The sequence below is a fragment of the Chlorocebus sabaeus genome, chromosome 23 (genome assembly GCF_047675955.1).
Source record: "Chlorocebus sabaeus isolate Y175 chromosome 23, mChlSab1.0.hap1, whole genome shotgun sequence".
NCBI classification, from domain to species: domain Eukaryota; kingdom Metazoa; phylum Chordata; class Mammalia; order Primates; family Cercopithecidae; genus Chlorocebus; species Chlorocebus sabaeus.
In genome coordinates, this window is record NC_132926.1 from 44999149 (window position 1) to 45021500 (window position 22352).

General features: G+C 43.2%; 1 protein-coding gene across 1 annotated transcript in view; it reads left to right on the forward strand.

Moving 5' to 3' along the window:
* The window catches only part of SPOCK1 (SPARC (osteonectin), cwcv and kazal like domains proteoglycan 1), a 515600-nt gene that overhangs the window by 371232 nt on the left and 122016 nt on the right, over nucleotides 1–22352 (forward strand). Inside the window, exon 5 of the mRNA XM_008014545.3 lies at nucleotides 11327–11453. Coding sequence (XP_008012736.2) covers nucleotides 11327–11453 — 127 coding nt within the window. The remainder of the gene's footprint in view (nucleotides 1–11326; nucleotides 11454–22352) is intronic.

A 22352-nucleotide genomic window follows, 5' to 3' on the forward strand; every position in this document is an offset into this window, starting at 1 on the left:
AAGGCTTTTTCCTGATAACTTCAACACAGTCCAGGTAGAATCTGTTCTATCTGGTTCTGCTGTGGAACAGCATTGGGACACATTGGCTTACCACTCCCTGTGCTGACACAGTTTTAAGCATCTTGTCTCTACGTGAGGGGCAGTTGAGTACCCAGCTGTATTGCCCAAAGTGGCCAGTGATAAACAGCTATGTATGAGTGGCTGGGAATACAGGGCAAATGTGTGTGGAGGTGGAGGCTATCTGAGACCTTCTCAGAGAGGGCTACTACTTGAGTTCACCCTTGGGAAGGGATGGGGCATTCTGGCAGAAGACAAGTGTTGGAGAAAACACAAGGCCTGGGGAGCTAGCCAGAGTTCTTGACTACCAATCCAGAGAATGTCCTACCAGCGAGGGCCACATAGGAGAGAAGGAGCTTCTCTGGGGCTCCGTCTACTCTCCTCCGACACTGACTGTGAAAAAACTTCTGAAGCAGGGGATAAGTAATGGTGTGCATCTGGCTGTACCAGCCTCCTGTAGCACTTTTGTGAATGACCCACCACTAATGTCTTATGGGGAATGGTGTTCAGCCTAAGCTCCTCAAATGCCATGTCTCGATCAGGATCTAGCCTGTCTCTGTGTCTGTCCTGGCATCATGTCCCTGAAGACACTTCTGCTTCATTTTACTGACTTGCTCCTTCTTAAGGGAGATCACACCCAGCCCTCCCAGGATAGGGGACTTTGCTGCTGCTGACCAGAAAACAATTACAGGTGTTTTCTCTCCTATGGGCACATCCCATGATAATTAACTGCCCTCAAGGAATGTAAGCAAGTGTTTTCCAAGATTAGAACAGTGAAGCTGACAGTGGAATTACATATGCTTGTGCCAGCCTTTGTATGCACACCTGAGCCTACAATTAGCTGGAATCTGTGCTTCCCCAGCTGGTCTGGCTCCTCATGTGAAGAAGCAGGATTATGAATGCTCAGGACGGAGATACCAAATGAAGTTCTCAGCCCTGGGTTTGCTTGATGAGTATTTGCTTTTTTCCAATTAGTGTGTCCATTGCTAAAGATTTCCTCTAAGGTCTCAGGGATAGAGATGGACCTCTCTTTACTGGGCCAATGAAAAAAGAAAAGCAGCAAAACAATACATCAAACCCAAATGCCAAAGGTCAGTGGACAAAAGGAACAATTTCTTTTCTGACCCTTGTTAGTAAGAAATGGATTTTTAAAACAGAGTACATCACTGTTATCCTAAGGGAATAAAAAAAAGCTCAACTGTTCATTTACATTTCCCTAATAGCTTGCAATTAAACTGCTCCTTGGCACTTTTCCTTAGCAAAGCAGAATTTTAGTCAGAGCCTGAGAGTGCCTCTGTGTGTGTGTGTGTGTGTGTGCGCGCGTGTGCGTGTAAACTGCTTTTGTATGCAGGTCCCAGGGGCCTTGCTTGTTCAACAACTGAACTTTGAGGTAAAACCCCACTGGTGTCTGCCTTACAGACACCCTTAGTGTTACTGACTGTGCTCTGTCACTCTCTGAATGGCAAGTGCAGACTGCAGTCTCATCCCGGTTAGTGGACTTTACCTGGTCACATCACCCTGTTAGTCTTCATGATCTGGTCAGGAAACACGGAGGATATTGTGAGTTTAATGCTAGAAGTAGGTTTGACTAGTATCCTTGAACATCATATATATATATACACACACACACACACGCACACACATAATACATTATATAATAACATAGTATTATATATTACGTATAATAACATACTAATAATTATATATAATAACAATTATATATCATATATATTTGAAACCAAATATACAATATAATAATCGGGATAATAAGGACATGATTAATAGGGATAATAAGGATATTAGTATTTCTATTTTATATATGTATATAAAATACATACACACACACACACACGTATATGATGTCCAGGAATACTAGTATCCCTATTTTATAAATATATATATGAAATCAAATTTATAATATATAATTATATATAGTATATAATTAATGTCACTATATGTAATATAGAATAATGTTATATGTAATATAGACTATATTATATATAATATATAATAATACATATTGTATATTTAAATATATGATATAAAAATGTGGTTTCACTTATAGGGAAACGTTAATTCAACTAATGTTCCAAAATGTGTGAACCACCAGAGATGTGGATTGTGATCTGGCAAGTTAATTTTCTTCTTACTGTTTTCCCATTGGCCACATAATTTGCTCCTGACATATTTAAATATAGCCTGGCTCCTGGGATTCCTGAAATTAATAGCAAATGTCTTGCCATATAAATATCTTGTTGGAAAAGTTAGCAGTCTGTGATCTTTAATGTCTCAAAATAAGAATAAGAACAAAAATAGTTAAGGTAACACCTTTTCTGAGTAAATTTAGCTGTTCAGAGAAATTGCATATGGTATGATCATTATGGTTAATAATCATCCCATTTAGTGTATGTTATGGTATGTACATTTAATGCAGTGCTAGCAGTATCTTTGAAATTGTTGCTCAATTTCTGGCACATTATAGGTAATTAATAAGTGTTTGTTGAAAAAGTAAAGACTCTGTAGAATCCTAACACATTTGGAATGTTTATACCTTCAGCTTTGATAGCTTTGCTTAAACAGGTCCTCAAAATATTAAGGTGGAAATTTAATTCAGATAGGATTGATCTCATCTCTTCATCTCCACTGAACTTTTGAGGACAGTCAGGAAGCTTTTATGTAGGTGAACTCCTTTCTTCAACCTCCTTCCTGCACTTGGGAGATCTTTCTTTGATTGTGACAACATTGGTTTCTTTAAGCATTGCTATAGAAATGTGAGACTGGCGGACAGGTGTGAGTCCAGCAGCGTGTGTGTCTTCAGAAATTCTGAAAATGCATTTCCTTTTTAGATTTTGAACGATTTAGATCAGGGATACACGGTGGTAAGAGAACTGAGCAACAGAAAGGCATATAGAGTAACAAAGCAGCAGTTCTGCTTCATGTCCTCAATCCTACTTTACTTGAGGGTGTGTTACACATTTGGTGTGTGCCTCTTTACTCATTTTCAATTTATTTGCACCTACACATAAAGTGTTTTTGGAAATTCTCATTTGAGGCTGTTCAGTCCTCTCTCATCTATGAAGACTAGATTCTCCTCAGCTGCCTTGGCCATTATGCAGTCCAGGTGAGAGGTACATCATAGAGTCCCAAGTTGAAATGAACCACAGTCTAGAGTTCGACATTCGGGTACACCAGAGAGATGTTCATGCTTTCGGAATTGCATGCATACCAGACACGTATCCTTCTGGTGGGCCTGATTCTGCTCTAAGACTTTTTAAATGTGCATTTTTCCTAGGAGTTTTGAAGGTGCTTGAGAAACCTGGCTTGGGGCTGGTTTGGGAAGTGCCCTGGGATGATGGCCTTCTACTTCTTCTGGGGCCTGCTTGTCTCTCCTGATATGAGCAAGTCTTGACCTGGATGTGTGGTGACCCTGACTCTCGTTGTCTGGGCCAAGCAAGATGGGGTGAAACACATAAATGTGCTGGCATTCCTGTGGTTGACCTCCCAGCTTGAATCAATGGATGCCCTCCACCCTGATGCTGGGGGTTCATCTTGTGAGTATGGGTCCTTCCCATCGCCCCAGGTCTGCTTTTCCTTGAAATCTCCCCAACTCACCCCCTCCCTAACAGATTCTCATGCTCTTCCTTGATTTTTCTCCCTCTTGGGAATGTTGAGAGGAGGAGATGGAGAGATCACATAAAGGGCTTGAAACAATGCCTGGTACATTATAGGAGCTGGACACATGTTATGTGTACTATTATGGGTAATAGTAACAGCATTAGCAGCAGCAGCATAATAAGGCGGCAATAAATGTTTAGCTGCTGTTATTTTTATTATTACATATTTGTCCTTTTAAATTTCAAGCTTCTGTAAAGAGCAAGTCTTTTGCACCACTGTGTGCCCAGTAGCACTTGGGATACCCTCAGGCGCACAGGAGTCACTCTCTTCAGTTCTCTTTGCCTTGTTAGGAAAATTGGACTCTTTGGACATGATCTCGTGTCAGGGATCTTCATTTGGAACAGGAGGGAGACATGTGAGCCCACATACCCCACGATGGAAAATATCTCTCGTGGGAATCTCTTTCATTTGTAAATGACACAGGCCATTATGCTCTTCCTGTGTAATTTTATGACTTAGCATAATGACTCAAATAACCCTAACAACAGAGGAATTACAGCATCATTTTACATGACAGATTATTTCAATGGTTAACATGTTTTTCATTTCAATTAACATTCATTATTTTGTCTCTGGTTCAAAATAGCCACTATGTTAACTATCTGCTTTAGAAGCAATTAGTTTTGATTTGGCAAACAAATTCAATATTATTTCTGAATAGGCAATTTGATAGTAACATGAAAGTAAAATGCATGTAATCCTTCTGTGCCAGGAAACACTCTTATTATTGGAGAGGGATCGTTCTCTGGTGGGTTCTTCATCCCTTTGAGCTGACAGGTCTCTGTCTTAGAGATGTGATAAGAGAACAAAGACAGGACAGAAAAGAAGGTCCAGTTACTAGGACTGGTTATGTAAGCCTAATTTTTTCCCATCTGTAAAACGGAGTTATTAATAGCATTTACCCTCAGAGTAGTTGCTATGCATGAGGAATCAGGGAGATGCGTTCAGGGCAATTAGACCGGCATGTAGTAGCCACAAGAAACAAGTGGAGTGCTGCTGCTGGTCTTCAGTATCTGGAATTGCTTTACTCCTTCAGCAGCTGTTCATATGCAGAGCAAAAACAGTTTTATCTAAAGTTATACAAACATGGTAGATGGCAGAGTGTACTGAGTAAAATGAATGGCCCTCCTTCAGAGACTGAAAGAAAAAGTCAGCAATTCTCATGTTTTTAGCAGCTACTTTTCCCATTATTAAAATATTTTTTGACACAGATTGTTGAATTTCATTCAGCAGGATTATGTCAGGAAATTTATGCCTGTACATGTATTTATTGCTAACAAAAATTTCTCTGTCTTGCCACCTGCTTGCTGTGGGGCCTGGCTTTGGTCCCATTATGCCATGGTCAAGTGAAAGGCTGGGTCACATTGATGTCATCAAGGACTCCCTTGGTGTCACCTGTTGGGGAGGTAGCAGGGTGTGGGTTGGTGAGGGTGGGGATATCTTAGTGGGGTCCAGTCTAAAGCAAGAGTGGGAAACACTGAGGTGTAGAGTTGAAGGTTAAGGTTGATATTCCCAGGAACCAGGACAGGAGCACCTTGAAGAGAGGGTTTTTGACGTGGCCAGTCCGTCTTGCTTGTAGCTGTTGCCATCTTAAAAGAGCGTGCTTATAGTCCTGTCAGCCATTCATGGAGAGTTGTTCTTGTGAATAAGATGAATGTGAATAGATTTGTTTCAATAGTATATTTTATAAAAATCCTCTGAGTGGGGTTCCAAAGAATTGTTTCATAGCAAAGTAAGTCTTCAATTTGACAATGTCAATATGTGATTCTGGGCAGTACTGTTAACTTGTTAGAGGATCCAATTGTTATGTTAATTGAGTACTACCCAATAATGCTGGATGACAGTTTCCAGTGTTTGAATTTTTGCTCTAGGCTGCATGTCTTTATAAATACTACTAAACTTAGTATTTCTTGCTTATATAAAAAAACACATAAAATATTGTGAGAAATATAGAAACACATGATTTCAGCATTCTGATTTATCATTCCTGAATTCTAAAGATTAATATCTGCTGACAATTTGGAACCACATCATCAGAGGCCCTCATGCAGCTTTGGAAACTGTCTGACTTCTAGACAGAAGAGTGTGGGAATCCTTAGTCCGCTGATGCACAGGGGAGCTCCCTCCACCCATTTCTCAGTTATTTCTAGAGTTTTGTGGGGTTTTTTGCTGAATGTTTTTTTTTTTTCATAGTCTGAATTAGGATTTCTGGAAACAAGAGCCTGTTGAATTCTTGTTGCTTAAAATAACACACCATTTTTGTCTTTGCCATAGTGCTAACATTTTCCAGAAATAAAAGGAGACCGTTCTAAAGGTCCAAAACAATATGTTCACTTATTCACTTATTGACTGAGTAGGATCATGTGCCAAGTGTTGCCCATATTTCTTTTTTATTTTTTTGAGACGGAGTCTCGCTCTGTTGCCTGGGCTGGAGTGCAGTGGCCGGATCTCAGCTCACTGCAAGCTCCGCCTCCCAGGTTTACGCCATTCTCCTGCCTCAGCCTCCCGAGTAGCTGGGACTACAGGCAGCTATTTTTTTGTATTTTTTAGTAGAGACGGGGTTTCACGGTGTTAGCCAGGATGGTCTTGATCTGCTGACCTCGTGATCCACCTGTCTCAGCCTCCCAAAGTGCTGGGATTACAGGCTTGAGCCACCGCGCCCGGCCAATGTTGCCCATATTTCTAAGTACCAGAAGCACCAGAATGATTAAGGCCCAGTCACCTCCCTTAAGGAGTACATAGTATATTGAGGAAGAAAGACACAAAAAGAACTTTCACGTTGTAGTGAATGCCACAGTTGGGACTGAGCAGGTTATAATGTTGGAAAAACAATGTCATGGTTAACTACTTGGGATGAAGTTTACAGGGTCAGCAAGACTTCACAGAAAGCAATGGATTTGAAGCTTGAACAAGGAATAGACATTGTTATGCAGATGAAAAATAATTGTCCAGTCGTATAGACTTGAATTTGCATGACACGTGGAAGAGACGCTTAAGTGTTAGGTATGGCTGGCTGGAGATGGAACTTAATAGGACTGCATGGTAGGGAAAACTGGTGTGAGCAGGAAGAGGGAGGTATCCAGCATGGGCTTCCCAGGCTTTTAGCCTGGGTGTGCCCTATGTCCTGTTGGAATAATAATAACCTTTTAACCTTTTGTCAAGTTAAATCAAGGTGCTTGCTTGGAAATTAGAGAGCCCAATCAGAAGTGGTCACAAGACTTTGATGGAGTGGGAGTACAGCCTACCTGCCTGTGGAGGGGCCTAGGAGGCTTCCTGGGGAACTGATGTTTTAGGCAAGCCGCGGAGAAAGGTGGATGAGGGGAAAACCCACATGATGGCACATGGGAAGGAGCTGACTCTGGGAAACAGCTAAGAGTGGCTGGAGCAAAAATTGGTGTTGGTCGTGGTCAGTGTGCATGTGTGTGTTGGGGAGGGGAGTAGGCAGACAGGGAGCCTGTGAAGGTGGGCTGGGACAGTTGAATTCTCAAGCTTGGAGTGTAGACTATGCCCTAGGAGGTAGGGAGAAGATAGAGATTTTTTTTCTTTTTTCTTTTTTTTTTTTTGAGACAGAATTTCGTTCTTGTTGCCCAGGCTGGAGTGCAGTGGCATGATCTTGGCTCACTGCAACCTCCGCCTGCCGGGTTCAAGTGATTCTCCTGTCTCAGCCTCCTGAGTAGCTGGGATTACAGGCGCCCACCACCACACCCAGCTAATTTTTTGTATTTTTAGTAGAGACGGGGTTTCACTGTGTTGGCCAGGCTGGTCTCGAACTCCTGACCTCAGGCGATCCACCCGCCTCAGCCTCCCAAAGTGCTAGGATTTTAGGTGTGAGCCACTGTACCCGGCTGAAGATGGCGGTTTTAAGCATGAGAATCACATGATCAGATTTGTACCTAACAATCATTCCTCTGCTTCACAAACATAATGCTGGGAATTTGAGTATACTTTTAAAAAAAGATGCAGAATACACAGTTGAACAAAAAGGAATAAGAAATGCCAGTGATCTATTGATTATCTGTCTTCTTGCCATCATGGAGGGCTTGAGGGTTGGAATTTTGTGTGTGGTGCCATCAGCCTGCAGGAGATGTGGCTGGCCCTTGGTACCAGCTGGGCTGGGGGAGATTTAGGGTTCACTGGCCAATGAGAAGGCTGGCAGAACCTGCCGCTCAGACTAAATTGTTGTGTCACCCCAACTGACAAATAACTGTGACATTGGGCATAGCAATCTCATCAAGATACCTTCATTGGATTTCACTCTTCATTGACTCAAGAATGGAAATATCTTGAGTTAAAAATCTTAGTCCCTTGCCTTGACTGGGTTAGTTATTTTTTATGATTTGCACTGAATTGTGGGGATTAAAATACACAATAGCCAGGGAAGTTCTACTTCCTTGGGCTCACATATACTTGTACATAACTTTACATACTTGGCCTCTGGAAAGAGACTTCAGAATCATGTGCCATCTCCACTAGAGTCCTACCTCGTGGAGGTAAGCAACAGCTGAGTTTGCCCCCATCTAACAGGTATTCTTGTTTCATTAGAATTGAGAGCATTCAGAATGGCTTGGCCTTTGTGCCCAGAGCCACCAAAGTGTCCTAGGAGAAGTCAAAGATGGTTTTACCTGGGCATAATTCATAACCACCTGATATCAAGTACATCCAGCTTGCTCCTCTGCAGGTATAGAGCCAGGAGCAATGTTTCAAAGAAGTATTATTTATAAAACTGAAGCATGGTAATGAAAGTACAGATGCCAAAACAGGGGATGAAAATAGTCCCAGATTGATGCAGGTTTCCTGAACAACTTCCATTCAACAAATATAGATGATGTAACTTCGCCCTATTTCTCGGTGACACTGGGAAAGTCACTTCCTCTCCTGTCTCTGGTTCCTCACCTAGAAAATAAAGTTGTTGAAGTAGAGCAGTTTTAAGGTGTTTTCTGGTTCTGACATTCTGTGATTTTGTGATTAACTGTTGAGATACCACTGCAGTGGTCAGCACATAGGGGCCCCCTCCCCACCACCCCACAGGGATAGCATTCGGGATGCACCAGGCCCTCTGATAGGCACCAATCAGCCTCACCTCCTTGCCTCCCCTTAATGAATTTACTTTAATGGTGAAGTTCAGGTCCAGTGATAAAGATGATTTGTCATTAACTGGTGATTGATAGCTGGTTCCATCTTTTCTTCAAAGCCATTGGTTCAGTGTTTATGTCTTCCTCCCCTGACTTTGACTAAGTTCCCTCAGGCTTTTATTCCTCTAGGGCATCATTGTACATGGTTATGTCTGCTGCAGCGAAGCTGCCCACTCTTTGGACTTTATAGCCCTTTTCTGGGAACTCATAACAAGAATTGCTTCAGCTGTAGACATGCACACTGGGGACTGACCCAGGGGCAGGGCTGCCAGATGCCAGAACTTATTTCTGCATTTGCTGATTCATTATCAGTGTCAGACAATCTGCTGTGTGAATGATGATAAATGTCTGGTGTTCTGCTGAAGGAATCATGTACCCTAAGATTAACCCTATGCTGACAGTCCGCTCATTCTCCACAAGGGTCCCACCCACCATCCCTTTACCAGTAGCCTAGGACAAATCCTGAAAGAGTAATGTATGTTTGATGAAGGATAATAGGAAACCTCATGTCCATGTAATTTATAAATGGAAATAATAGACTTTAAAAAATCCCAGAGGGCAAAGCCAAGGTGAGCAGCAGCTGTGAAAACAGTGAGGTGTTGGAGAGAAGACCCCAAATGACACACATATGGGTGCCCTCAAAGAATTCTCAAGCTGGTAATCTAGGTTGGGCTGAGATGTGCTAAAGAAGAGAGACGCATCCCTGCACACTCTCTACAGCTGCGTGGATGCCATCCCAAGTCTAGCTACTGATCAGCTCTGTGATTTCAGGCAAGACTCTGGCTCTCATTGAGTTTCCGTTTCCCCCACTAGTAAGACAAGCACGTTGAACAAGCAAGGTGATTTCAAGGGACACTCATAAGCCTTTCTTCTCTGGTTCTGTAGTTAGACAGGCTCAGCCCTCTAGGATCTCTGGGGGCCCCACATGCTGTGCTGTGGGTACCTATTGATCCTCTCTGATATCACCTTCAAAGGTTGTTCCCCAAACAGACCTTTTTCCTCCTCCTGCCTCCCCCAAATTGCTAGAGTACATTTGAATTAGAATAAGAACCAAATTAATGGTGCTCTTGGCTTCATGCATCTTTCTTTCTTGCTTACTTTCCTTCATTTGGAAGAGGGTAGGTTACCCTAGATACCAAACTTGAATTCCTGAGGACTGGAGATTCATTCCACACCTGGTAGAAAATATTTCCTTCTTCTGCTTCCATGAATTTTTTTGAAAATAAAATGCTGTTTCAAGCCTGGGGACTGAGGATTAATCACATTTCTATGGTTTGGTAATTTCATCCTCCATGTGGGGGCAAGTAATAATTGTAGTAATGGCTACCTTTGACTGCTTCCTATTTTGCAGGCACTCTGCTGAGTACTTCAGGTACATCAGCTCATTTAATCTTCATAACATCCACTTGAAGTCAATTCTATTTTCCTTCATTTTACTAATGAGGAAACTGAGATTTGTGCCATTAAATACCTTGCCAAGGTCGCACTGTGAGTGAATGACAGAGCTGAGATTTGAACTTGTACTTTCTGACTCCAGAGCCCAAGCTCTAACCATCATGCAGGAAGGCCAGTGCCAAACATTTCAAAGGCACAGTAATTGCCTGATTGATGGGCCATCCAGAGACTGGTGTCCTTCAACCAAAACTCGGCCCCAGGCCCTGGGAGTCGCTCCAAGTGGTTTGGTGGGAGAATAGCTTTGGCTAAGAGAGGAAGGGTAGCAGTAACCGCAGGCCTTTATTTCAGTGGTTTATGATATAGTGATGGGGTTCCTTCCGTGGACATAAGCCATCCTAATAGCATCATTTATCATTATGACAAAGGTTAGAATCGGGGGAAACGAGCTGGAATGAAAGAGTAGAATTCTGATTATTTTAACAGTTGAAAGTGACATCACCTCAGAGCCTCTATCAAATGGCAAATTGGAAGCTGGACTGAAATTACTTTAAAATATATCCAGAGATAGTTTTCTACAGCTGTGATAAAGTCTTTCATTTGTGTTTGGAGGTGTGCTTTTGTCTAAAGCACTCATTGAGATGCCTGTGCGTCATCCACACAAAAGGCTGCCTGTGAGCCCCAGGAGAGTCTCAGACTTTGGGGTGCTGTTCTCTGGGCATCTGTGATATGCCACATATGGTATTGGGGCTGATTAAGCCATATTCCCTCACTGTTGTTTTTTTCTGTGTGTTGTAAAAATCTTCCCATGTCAGTAGTCATGTTTTCAATGGCTGCATTGTTTTCCTCAGTCCATCTGGTTTGTTGAATCTATGCTTCTGGGACAAAATCCTCTGCTTCCTATCAATGAGTTGGAGCAAATGGAAGTGCTGGCAAAGGCCCTCGGGATCCCTCGGCCTGGTTGGGTAGTCCTTTATTTATTTGGCCTTTTATTCTGGGAACCTAGAGGAAAGACTCATAGCGTCTGGAACTTCAACTAATTTATCCCCTTTTTTTTTTGTCATCTTTAGGCAAAAGAAGGGGAACGTGGCCCACAAACACTGGGTTGGACCTTCGAATTTGGTCAAGTGCAAGCCCTGTCCTGTGGCACAGTCAGCCATGGTCTGCGGCTCGGATGGCCACTCCTACACATCCAAGGTTGGCTTTCTTGTCTTTTTTTGTCATCAAAAATACTTCGTGTCAGCTTGTTCTAACATGTCTCTGTGCCAAAACTGGGGCTTGGGAAGTGTGGTAGGCTCTGGGCCTTGCCCTTCAGAAGCTGCTGCATGAACAGACTCAGAGATGTTCTCTGGCCATGGAGACAAGCAAAATAAAAATATTCTATCCTGTGTAACTGGGCTGGTTGAAGGGTAAGAAGAAAGGATGGTTCTGAGAGTGGCGTGTGATCCTGAAGTTAGTCTAGACAAGCTTCCTGGAGAAGGTGGGATAGCCAGCTGTTCAAAAGAGGCAAGTCACATAGCTCGGCTGATGGGGAGCAAACCGGTAAGGGAGGCTCAGGATGCTGCCTTGTGCCAGTGCAGCGGGAGGAAGGGGTGTGATGTCAGTGTACACCTAATCCACACTTACTGCACATCTTGAATGCATCTGCCCTGCACAGGCCCCAAATAAGGCACAGTTCTTTTCTAAGGGGGTGCCTCAAGGATTCACAGACTAATGGGGGTAGGGACAAGTGTGTGACAGGTCATTTTATCTCAAACCAACAAAAAGAAAATGATTTCATAGAAAAAGGGGCTGGGATAAAATATGTCTGTCTATATTTATTGGAGGGATAAGGAAAGGCTTTGTTTCTATTGGAAAGAAACAAAGGAAAAGCCTCTTCTAGAGGGGCATTTCACCTAAGCTCTAATAATAGGATTTACAGGCAGGGAGGCAGGGGTTATGGAAGTAGAGAAAGGAGGTGAAAATTTGTTCTTGGAACTCTCTTTGGGTGAAGTATGGCCATTTGTATTTGAGAGTGGGTACCGTTTTACCAGGATAATGAACTAAAGGGAAACCGTAGAATTGATGGGAGTTTGTTTCTTCATTTTCATATCCTAAAACCACCCCCTGAGGGTTTCAACACTGTGGTAGGCACAAAGGAGCCAGCATATGGGTGCGTGTGTCAGGGTTTTCTGTAAGACATGGTGGTTGGAAGTAGAGCTCTTGCCCTCCCCATCTCCTCCAGCCAGAGCTACACCATTTTCATCTGTCTTCCTGTTTTTCTGTGTAAGGTTTAACTTGCAGAGTGGAGTCCGTGACTAAAGAGAGTTGCTGTAGGGGACATTGTGGTGATGGTTCTTGGGCCTTTCTGCTGGGACCTCCTCGTCGCCATGCTCCCACTGCACAGACAATTGGCAACTTCTATTCCCTGTGATCCCCTCACCACCTTGACCCTCACACCATGGAGATGTCACAGGCCCACGATGATCCTCACTGCTTGCTGTCCTCAGAGACTTATCAGGGTTATTTAGAGGCTGTGACCACTTTTCCCTACTGATTTTGTGATGCGTGGGTCATATATCCTTAGGATTTTGTCCACTAATAGTTGAGTTTTATCCTCCCAGGTGTTCACATTGTTCTAACAAAGGAGAAGAAAAGTGTATTTCTTATGAACAGGAAAGTGGAAAAGTACATATGTCTGGCTTGTACTCAGACCCGTGGAATCTGCTTTAGGATTCAATAGCGTATTCATTGTTTGATTGGTTCCTTGGTTCATTCAATAGACATTTGAGCCATTTCTAGTGCCAGGCACTGTACTAGGTGCTGGGGAAATTTATAATATAGTGGGAATAAAAGAGTTGGCTCTTCTTCATGGCCAGACTCAGGAATCCATAACTCCGTAACTCCAGACCTGTGCTGTGAGTTAGAAATTCTTTGTCTAAGATTATAGCCTTTCTCAATAGCCATAGCCCATCTCAGCTCAATTAAACCCACACTTCCCCATCCCCTTACTCTTTTTAGCCACTAATAGATTCAACATTTTTGATAGTTTGTAGTAATAGGACTTGCTTTTGACACTCCAGCTATGTCTGGAATGGTGGATTTAAAGGGGACACTGATAAGTCATTTCTACCCCCCATTGCCAAAGGCAGATCAGGTCATCACTGCCTTTCCCTTAGGGCGCAGATGCTAGGTGTGTAAACGGTCATCTGGAGATGCTGTTAAAATGCAGATTCTGAGATGACGGGGTCTGACATCTGCACTTCTAGCAGTTTCCCAGGTGATGGCCAAGCTGCTGGTCCACAGACCACACTTTTAGTAGCGAGGATGTCAGTGTTTATAGGACTCTTCTAATAGGTCTCCCTGCCTCCAGTCTGCCCCTCCTGCTACCCCTAAGTCCATTTCCACATATCCAAAGAGGGGGAATTTTTGTAATAAAAGTCTGTGTGTCTCCTGTGCTAAAAATGCTTGGCGAGCTCTCCCTTGCTACTAGAACTGAGCTCAGGCTCTATTGTTATTAACAGGGCCCTCCAGAGCCTGCCCCCTTTTACTCCAGGTCACTCATCATAGAAAGAATCTTTCATTGATTTGTTCAGCAGCTCTTATTGAATACTTGCAGTTGTTGTACGCACTGTGCAAAATACGGGGTAGGGGCAGTAAGGGACTAAGACAGGCACCATTCCTGCTCACTTGGAGGTTACCATCTGGTAGGGGACACAGAAATAGGTGACCAAGCAAATAAATATGTAATTTCAAATTTTAGTAAGCGCTACAAAGCACAGTTCTGAGACAGAGGTTGGAGAGAGACTTGCTTTATAGGGGATGGTGATCCGGGAAGCTGTCTCTGAGGGGGTGTCCTTTAAACTGAGAGTGGAGGAGTAGAATGTTCCAGATAGAGAAAATAGCATGGGCCAGTGCAGTAAGGCAGTGTGAGGTGTTTGAAGAACTGTGAGGATGCCCCTGTGGAGAGACACGAGATGAGGAAGAGAGGGAGGATATGGAAGCCGTCTAAGCAGGGACACTTAGCCAGCCTGGAAGGTGAGAAGATGATCTGGCAATTCTAGGCTTGAGGGATACTCGGTATTGTAATTGCCTTAAGAATGTGAGATCCCAGAGGCAGAGGCCTTTTGTAGTGGCTGCTCAGGCATGGGGTGCAGTACATAGTGGCTGCTCAGAAAACATCATTACCAAGAGAGGAGCCAAAAAAGAGTCTAGCTGAGAAGGAATGGGGAGATTCCAGTACACATAACTCAACTTGGATTTGAGTCAATGGGGTGGAGAGAGCTTTGCAATAGAAAAAAACAAGCCATCCCTATCCTGGGCTAAACTGCTTAGCTGAAAACCCAACCTGGGGCTCTGGCAGAGACTTAGCAGCTCCTTGCAATGTTTCTCTCTTTGTGAAGATCCTGTTTGTGGTGTTCAAATTATTCCTTCCAGCTCTGGAGCAAACTGATCCTCAGCCTGAGACTGGAGATGAGCCATGAGATGTCTGAGTGCTCAGGACCGTTTGGGCAAGTGGCGTATTGTACATCAAACCCCGGTACAAACCTGCTCACTGACCTCTGTCTCTCATTCACAGAAGGAGCTTAAAATGCCAGCTCCCTGTGAACCTTGAGCTGCAAAGAGCAGTGGTAACCTGTCAGACATGGCTGAAATGCTGTCAGTTGCCCAGAGAATAGTTCTGGAAATGTTCGCTGGTCAAAGCCTCCTGGTAGTTTGGGCAGGAAAGTTGACTTTTTGGATATGGGAAGGCTGCCTTCTTACAGGTACTTAATAGCTTGCTTGAGAGTCAGGATTAGGATTGAGGAGACCCCTTTGCAATGACTCCTTATTCTTCATAAGAGGAGCGGCATGTACATACTGCTGGGCCTGGCCCTTAAACCTTCCCAAACAGCATCCTGATGTTCCTTTGGTGTCTTTAAGTTCCTGAACCAGCCTGACCAACTTCTCAGTTTCCCAGACCTGCTGAACCCTTTTCCTGGGGTGGAAAAAGATGTCTAGAGCCCTCTTACCAAAGGTTGTAGTATTCTTCTCCCATATTCCATATAGGATATACCGAAGCCCCAAAAGACAAGGATAGTGGGAGTTTCACACCCATGGTCTCCTGCCTGGGTATCTGTGATCTATTCACTTCTATTGGATGTTAAAGGGAAAAGAGTGGTGGGAGGGGCACTGCAGCAGTGGGAGATGGCATGGGTGTTTGTTCTTGGCATTAGTATGCTAGTCTTCTGTCTTATGTGAACATCTAAAAGTTTGTGTTTTCTCTTTCTTAACGTAGTGGGGCAAATATTACTTAATCCGAAGCTGTGCATTGATTACTGAAGACTTCTGAAGCACAGGACAATTCTAGACCCCTGTCTATGAGGCTTCCTTCCAAGAGGGCTATTTCAGTCTGGTTGGATTTACTACTGCAGTGTTTTAGACATTGCTCCTAAATACATGGCCACTTATTTATGGAGGTTCAAAACGATGATTTAGTCTCCCAGACAAAGCTGTTGGAGACCACCAGTAGATGCAGATGCTCAATTAATAAGAGTGAATTAGTTAACTGTAAAGGAGCAAATGACTTCCCATTCCATGGAGTTAGAACCTTTTTTGGATCATTGGTGTCAGGAAACAAAGGACAGATGAAACCATGATGCATGTGTAACTGGAGGTGATTCAATGTCATTAAGTCAAAAATCATAAAAATTAGTTTTGGCAAAAATATATTACTGTCCCTGTCCCATCATCACCAGGGAAACCCACACTCCATAATACATAATCACACTTCTCCAGGTAAATTGTTTACTCCTTCAAGATGGGTTCCATGGCTGTGGGAGCATCACCGGCACAGCTGGAAAAAGAAACCTGAGCATCTTCCTGTCCTTGATGCTGGTATCTGTCCTTGTGTTTCACCAAACGAGCTTTCCTTCTGCTTCTGGGCCCCCAGTAGTCAGAGGTTCCTAGAAGTGGGGGATGCATTGAGGAGTCTTTGTCTACAGCAGGCCTCTTCTGTTGCCCTGATACCAGGGACACCACTCAGAGCTGTGTGACTCCCCCAGGATCAAAGATAAAGTACACAGGAAGGCACAGAGTCTTGAGATGAAGGGATATGAGATGTTACATGGCAATAAATATTTATTCAGACACTATAAAGCGTAATCCATAAAAGATAAGGTACAGAAGGGCACTACAGGGAATTGACAAATGGAAGGCCAACAGTGCAGCTGGTTTGAGAGTGTAATATAGACTCTGACCCTCACTTGGCTTCCAGGATCACCCTAGTAATTTCTTAACTACTCTTGATACTACATTTTTATGGCAAGGAAGACTGAAGTAAATTTCTGAATTTATTGAATTCAGAAATTCAATAAATATGTATTGAGTTCTTTTCTCCTCTGTACCATACACTGTGACTAGGGATATGGCAAAAGACAAAATAGACAAAGCCCCAGTTTTCACGGAGCTTACAAGGAAGATAGACAAATTGAAAAGCAGTCTCCTTTCATTAGAATAGGTGTTTAGATAAGGGACATTTGGGAAGCTGCAGGAACACAGAGCAAGGCCACTTCAACCAGTTTGGAGGTAGAAGGAGTCTTCTTTGGGGAAGCGATAGTTCAGGTGAGATCTTAAGACTGGAAAGAGTCAACTAGAGTAAGAGCTGGGGGCACAGGAGCTCATTCAGTCAGGGAGGAGGGGATTGAAGAGGTGAGAGAAAGCATCGCACCTTGAAGGAGCCGGTGACTGTCAGTGTGGCCAGGTCACACGTGAGGTAGGGAAAGGGGTTCACTAGCTGTAGAAATGAGGCTAGAAAAGTCACCAAGGGCCACATTTTGCAGGGGCCACATGAAGGGGTTTGGACTTTCCCTGAAGAGTATTGGGGAACCTACCAAAGGCTTATATTTTTGAGTATGCTTACAGTGGCTGCAGGGTGGGCATGGTTGGGGCAGGATTGGAGGCAGGGTGACTATGAGAAGCCTCCTGGAATCATCTAGGCCTGGTGTGAGGGAGGCCTGGATTTGCAGAGAAGGTACAGGGATGGATAGAAAACCATCTAAAAAGGTATTTAGGAAGCTATAGCTGGTCTTAGCAACTATTTGAATTTCAGATATAGAGTCATTACAGCTCTGAGCCCAGGAGGACTTTACCTTCTTCATCTTAGCAGGACTTGCAAGGTCCTCTTGCCTGCAGCTTTGTGGTTTTGTCCTGGACCATCTGGGAACCCAGCACTTCTGGAATCCTTTCCTTTCTTTTCTCTTATCAGCATAGAAAGAGTAAAGCTTGCTGGGGGCTTGATTGTCAGCTTTTAATTCTGTCTGCTGGAAGAGAAGCACTGATGCTGCTGACTGGACCCTGGGTAGTCCAGGCTTCACCCAGGTGGGCAGTCCCAGGCTTTCTTTCTCTGGGGGAGAGAGCTGCTTTAGAAAATGGGAGGAGATCTGGTGAGGAACTGGCTCCTGGGAGCTCAGAAAGGAGCAGAGGAAGAGGTTGCTGCTGCTCCAGGTCCTGGCTGTGGTTGGGGTGGGGAGGGGTTCTAATTGTCAGGCCTCCTTTGATAGGACTGTATGGACTTCTTTCATCTGGGCCCACCTGACTGAAGCTCAGATGTCAGGGCTGACTGCTCACTTCCCAGCACTGGGCCTTGTCTTTGAGGAGAGGGCTCACCATGCACCTACCACCACTGTGAATCTTGAGAGCCAGCACCGTTCTCTGGCATCCGCTTGGCTGTTGGTAACTGGCGACCAAGCAGGCAAACACCTGTCTGCTGTCACTCCCCTCCCCCTGACATTCTCTTCCTTAATTGCTGTTAAACAATTAGCAAATGGCTCATTTATGTCTCAACACAGAAGAGAGATGCAGAGTTAAGAGCTGCTGTGGAGGAAAATGTTTCTCTTCCCTTCTGCCTGCACACGTGAGGGAGTGGAGGGAGCACTTGCTTTACAGGGTTGGCATTTCTTTCAGCATATTGTCGCTGCAGATTATATTATTTTTTTCAGAGTCATCTTAATAGTTTCCAACAATTGCTACCTTGTAAAGGTCATGTTTGAAGTTCTTGGCAAGTGGAGTCTGTATTGGCCCACGTTTCCTAACAACAGGCTATTCTCAGGGTTGGAGCAAATCAGGGGTGTGGATGTGTAAGACTTCTCAAGATGGCTTTAAGCTCAGCATGACTTCTTTGTTTCCCACAGGCTTTTATGACCTTGTGACCATGTCAGGCATAGGAGGTTTTTATGTGTGGCTACTTTTCTTTTACGCAGAGTTGAGACTGTTGGTGTTTTCAGGAGTGTTTCTTCTGCTCCCACCAGACCTGTGGGTTGAAAATTGGCTTTACTTGCAAATGGCTTATTGGTGATGGCCTTGCTTCTGAATAAGCAGAAAATAAAATTATTGGAAACTGAAGGCAAAAGATTGCACTTGCACATGTTGTGCATCGACAGGCTGGAACACAATGGCAATAGCAATGGCGTTAAGGATGAGAGAAGCAGCAGCTGCAATTAGGCAAGTCACTGGGTGTTCCCATCTGTGCAGCACTGAGGGGAGATGAGAAGTTAAAATTCTGATTTCATCTATGTCTACTCTTGGGTGGGAAAAAGAGACTTGTGCAGATAGACCGCAGTGGACACCAACAGTCCAATAAGGCAGTGGTCCCCAACCTTTTTGGCACATGGACCAGTTTCCTAGAAGGCATTTTTCCCCCTGGGCCATGGCAGGGGATAGTTTGGGGATGATTCAAAAACATTACATCTATTGTGTACTTTATTTCTATTATTATTGCATTGTAATACACAATGTTGTATCATTATTTTGTTGTAAAGAAATTAATTATACAACTCACCATAATGTAGCATCAGCAGAAGCCCTGAACTTGTTTTCCTGCAACTAGATGGTCCCATCTGGGGGTGATGGGAGATAGTGACAGATCACCAGGCATTACATTTTTATAAAGAGCATGCAACCTAGATCCCTTGCATGTGCAGTTCACAGTAGGGTTCTCACTCCTATGAGAATCTAATGCTGCCACTGATGTGACAGGAGGCGGAGCTCAGGCAGTAATGCTCGCTTGCCCACTGCTTATTTCCTGCTGTGGGCCGGTTCCTAGCAGACGACAGACCAGTAGCAGTCCATGGCCTTGGGGATGGGGACCCTGCAATAAGGCATTTGGGTGGTAGATTTTATTATTTTGATTTTGTTTGTATTAGTCCATTATCTCACTGCTATAAAGAAATACCTGAGACTGGGTAATTTATTTTTAAAAAAGAGGTTTAATTTACTTATGGTTCTGAAGGCTGTACAGGCTTCTGCTTCTGGGGAGGCCTCAGGAAATTTATAATCATGGTGGAAGGTGAAGTGGAAGCAGGCCCATCTTTATGGCAGGAGCAGGAGGAAGAGAGAGATGAGGAAGATGCCACACACTTTTGAACAACCAGATCTCCTGAGAACTCTTACCATGAAAACAGCACCAAAGTAGGGATCAACCCCCATGGTCCAATCACCTCCCACCAGCCCCACCTCCAACACTGGAGATTACAATTCAACATGAGATTTGGGTGGGGACACAGATCCAGACCATATCACTGTTGCTTAGAAAAAGCCAACAAATGAAGTGGCACGTGTTTGGAGAAGTACTCAGTGGCATCTAACCAACTCCATGCGATTTTGCTTTATACATTCAACAATTTGAGGGTTGGGGACAAACACTCAGTGTCAGATGCCTCAATTTTGCCTTTTCCACTCAGTCCTTACTCATTTTCAACCTTTTTTCCTCAGCCAAATATCATTTAATAAAAAGAGCTAGTTTACATGATGTGAAAATCCTCAACTATTAGTTTAAATAGAGTTCATGCCCTAGTTTTGTTAGAATCATCCTCTTTTCTGATTTTCAGGGCTTTTGGAAGGAGCACTTTGGAATGATAGTTAAAATATTAATGGTGCATTAGGATATAGGTTGTAGCTGCCATAACAAAAACCCACATGAAACAGAGGCTTATAATTGGATTACATTTTAGCTCTTGCTCCTGTAAACATTTACCAAGGTAAGCAGCCCAAGGCTGATGTGCAGCCTCCAGACTGGCGACGACCAGGATCCTTTTAGCCTGCTGTTATTCTCAGTAATTGGAGTTGTTGAGCTTCTGTCTCTTGGTCCAGGGTGGCTGCTACATCCAGCCAGTAGGATGGCGGAAAAGAAAGGGGGCACAATTGCAAAGCCACCAGTGTTACTTCTGTTTACATCCCACTTGCTAGAATTTAATCATAGGTCCACTGAAAGCTTCAAGGGAGGCTGGGGAATGTCATATTTATTATAGGCAACAATGTATCCAGCCAAAATAGGAAAGTTACATTTTCAAAAGAAGGACAAAGCTGGGCATGGTGGCTCATACTTGTAAACCCAGCACTTTGGGAGGCCAAGGTGGGTGGATAAACTGAGGTCAGGAATTTGAGTCTACTCAACATGGTGCAACTCTGTCTCTACTAAAAATACAAAAGATAAGCCGGGCGTGGTAGTGGACGCATGTAATCTCAGCTACTCGGGAGGCTGAGGCAGGAGAATCTCTTGAACCCGGTAGGCAGAGGTTGCAGTGAGCAGAGATCACACTATTGCACTATAGCCTGGGCAACAGAGCAAGATTCTGTCAAAAAAAAAAAAAAAAAAAAAAAAAAAGGAGAACAGGGTAGATATCCATCAGTCACTACCACAGTGATATTTAAATAGTAACAACAATAACAACAAAAAAATTAGTAATTATTGAGCATATTAAGTACTATCACATTGTGCTAAGTGCTGCAGTATTCTTTATTTTATTTTCTGTATTATTTCATCTAGCTCTCACAGTAAACCTGTAAGGTAGGTACTATTGTCAGTCCTAAATTGAAAATGAGAAAACTGAAGCTATACAACTCTTTTTGAGGTCAATATGGCTAGTAAGTAGCAGAGTAGATATTTGAACCCTGGTCTGTCTGACTCAAGAGCCACCATTTTTACTTCCACAAGTGAAAAACCATCTGAAAAGTAATGTAAAATACTAGTTGTAATATCAGAATGCTTTTGATTTTAATGACAGAAACATGATTCAACCCAAAAAAGGACACTTACTGGCATAAAAGACTAGAAAGCATGTTGGGGTAGCCAGGCCTTAGAGAAAGAAGGAAACTTTCAGTGTTGCCACCACTCTGTTTCTTTTCATCTCTCATCTTTGTTTGCTTCTACTTGTATTTATTCTGCAAAGAGGCTTTCTTCCCTCAGCAGAGAATAGGGATTTTCATAGCCCCAGATTCACTTGCTCCCAGCCTAGAAACACCAAAGAAATTTACTTATGTTTTAACCCTGGCAAAAGATTCCAACTAGCTCATTTTGAATCATGTGTCCTTCCCTTAATTAAATATTATATCCAGGCTGATATGGCCCTGTAGTTGGCCTACTCTGGTCACATGAACCTCTTCATCCCAACATTCACTGTGAATAAGAGTTAAGATTTTTTCAGCAGAAGAAGTGGGAGGAAAAGAGTTTATACTGCATGAATTAAATTTAATAAGTAGTGTACCACCCAATCACCTTTTTAAATATTAACTATGTTAGCCTCATTAAATGCCTGGGCCGGATGACCCTGGTCTGAGCTGGTAAGAATGTATTAAGGCATATTGTGTTTCTAGGAATGACAGGCATGGAGGGACATGCAAGGCAAGTTTTTATCCCAGACATGATTTTTAGTTGAAGAGAAAGTTCATCTATGGGAACATGATCTAGTGTCATTTGAATTCAGGATGCTTTTAAACCATTTGGCCTAATGCTTTAATACTTTCTTCTGATCATGGGACACATCTGTCCTCAGTTCTCCCAGCATTTATTTCTTCTTAGAACGTGCCAAGATAACACAGTCTTTTTGGCTCCTGAAGATAAACTTTCAGGCAAAATGGTTATCGTGACATTTTCAGAAAGCACAGATGTTCAGACATCGTCCATTGTGAAAATACATCCACGGAATTTACACAGACTACTTAAGCATGCAGATTAGTCATGAAGTTAGAGCAGAAGGAAGCAATTCAACTAATTATTGTACCACTTATTTCTATGTTCTATATGCAAACATGCATTTAACCAAGATTTGAAGAATAAGTTTTCGTTTCTTCTTCTCAAAT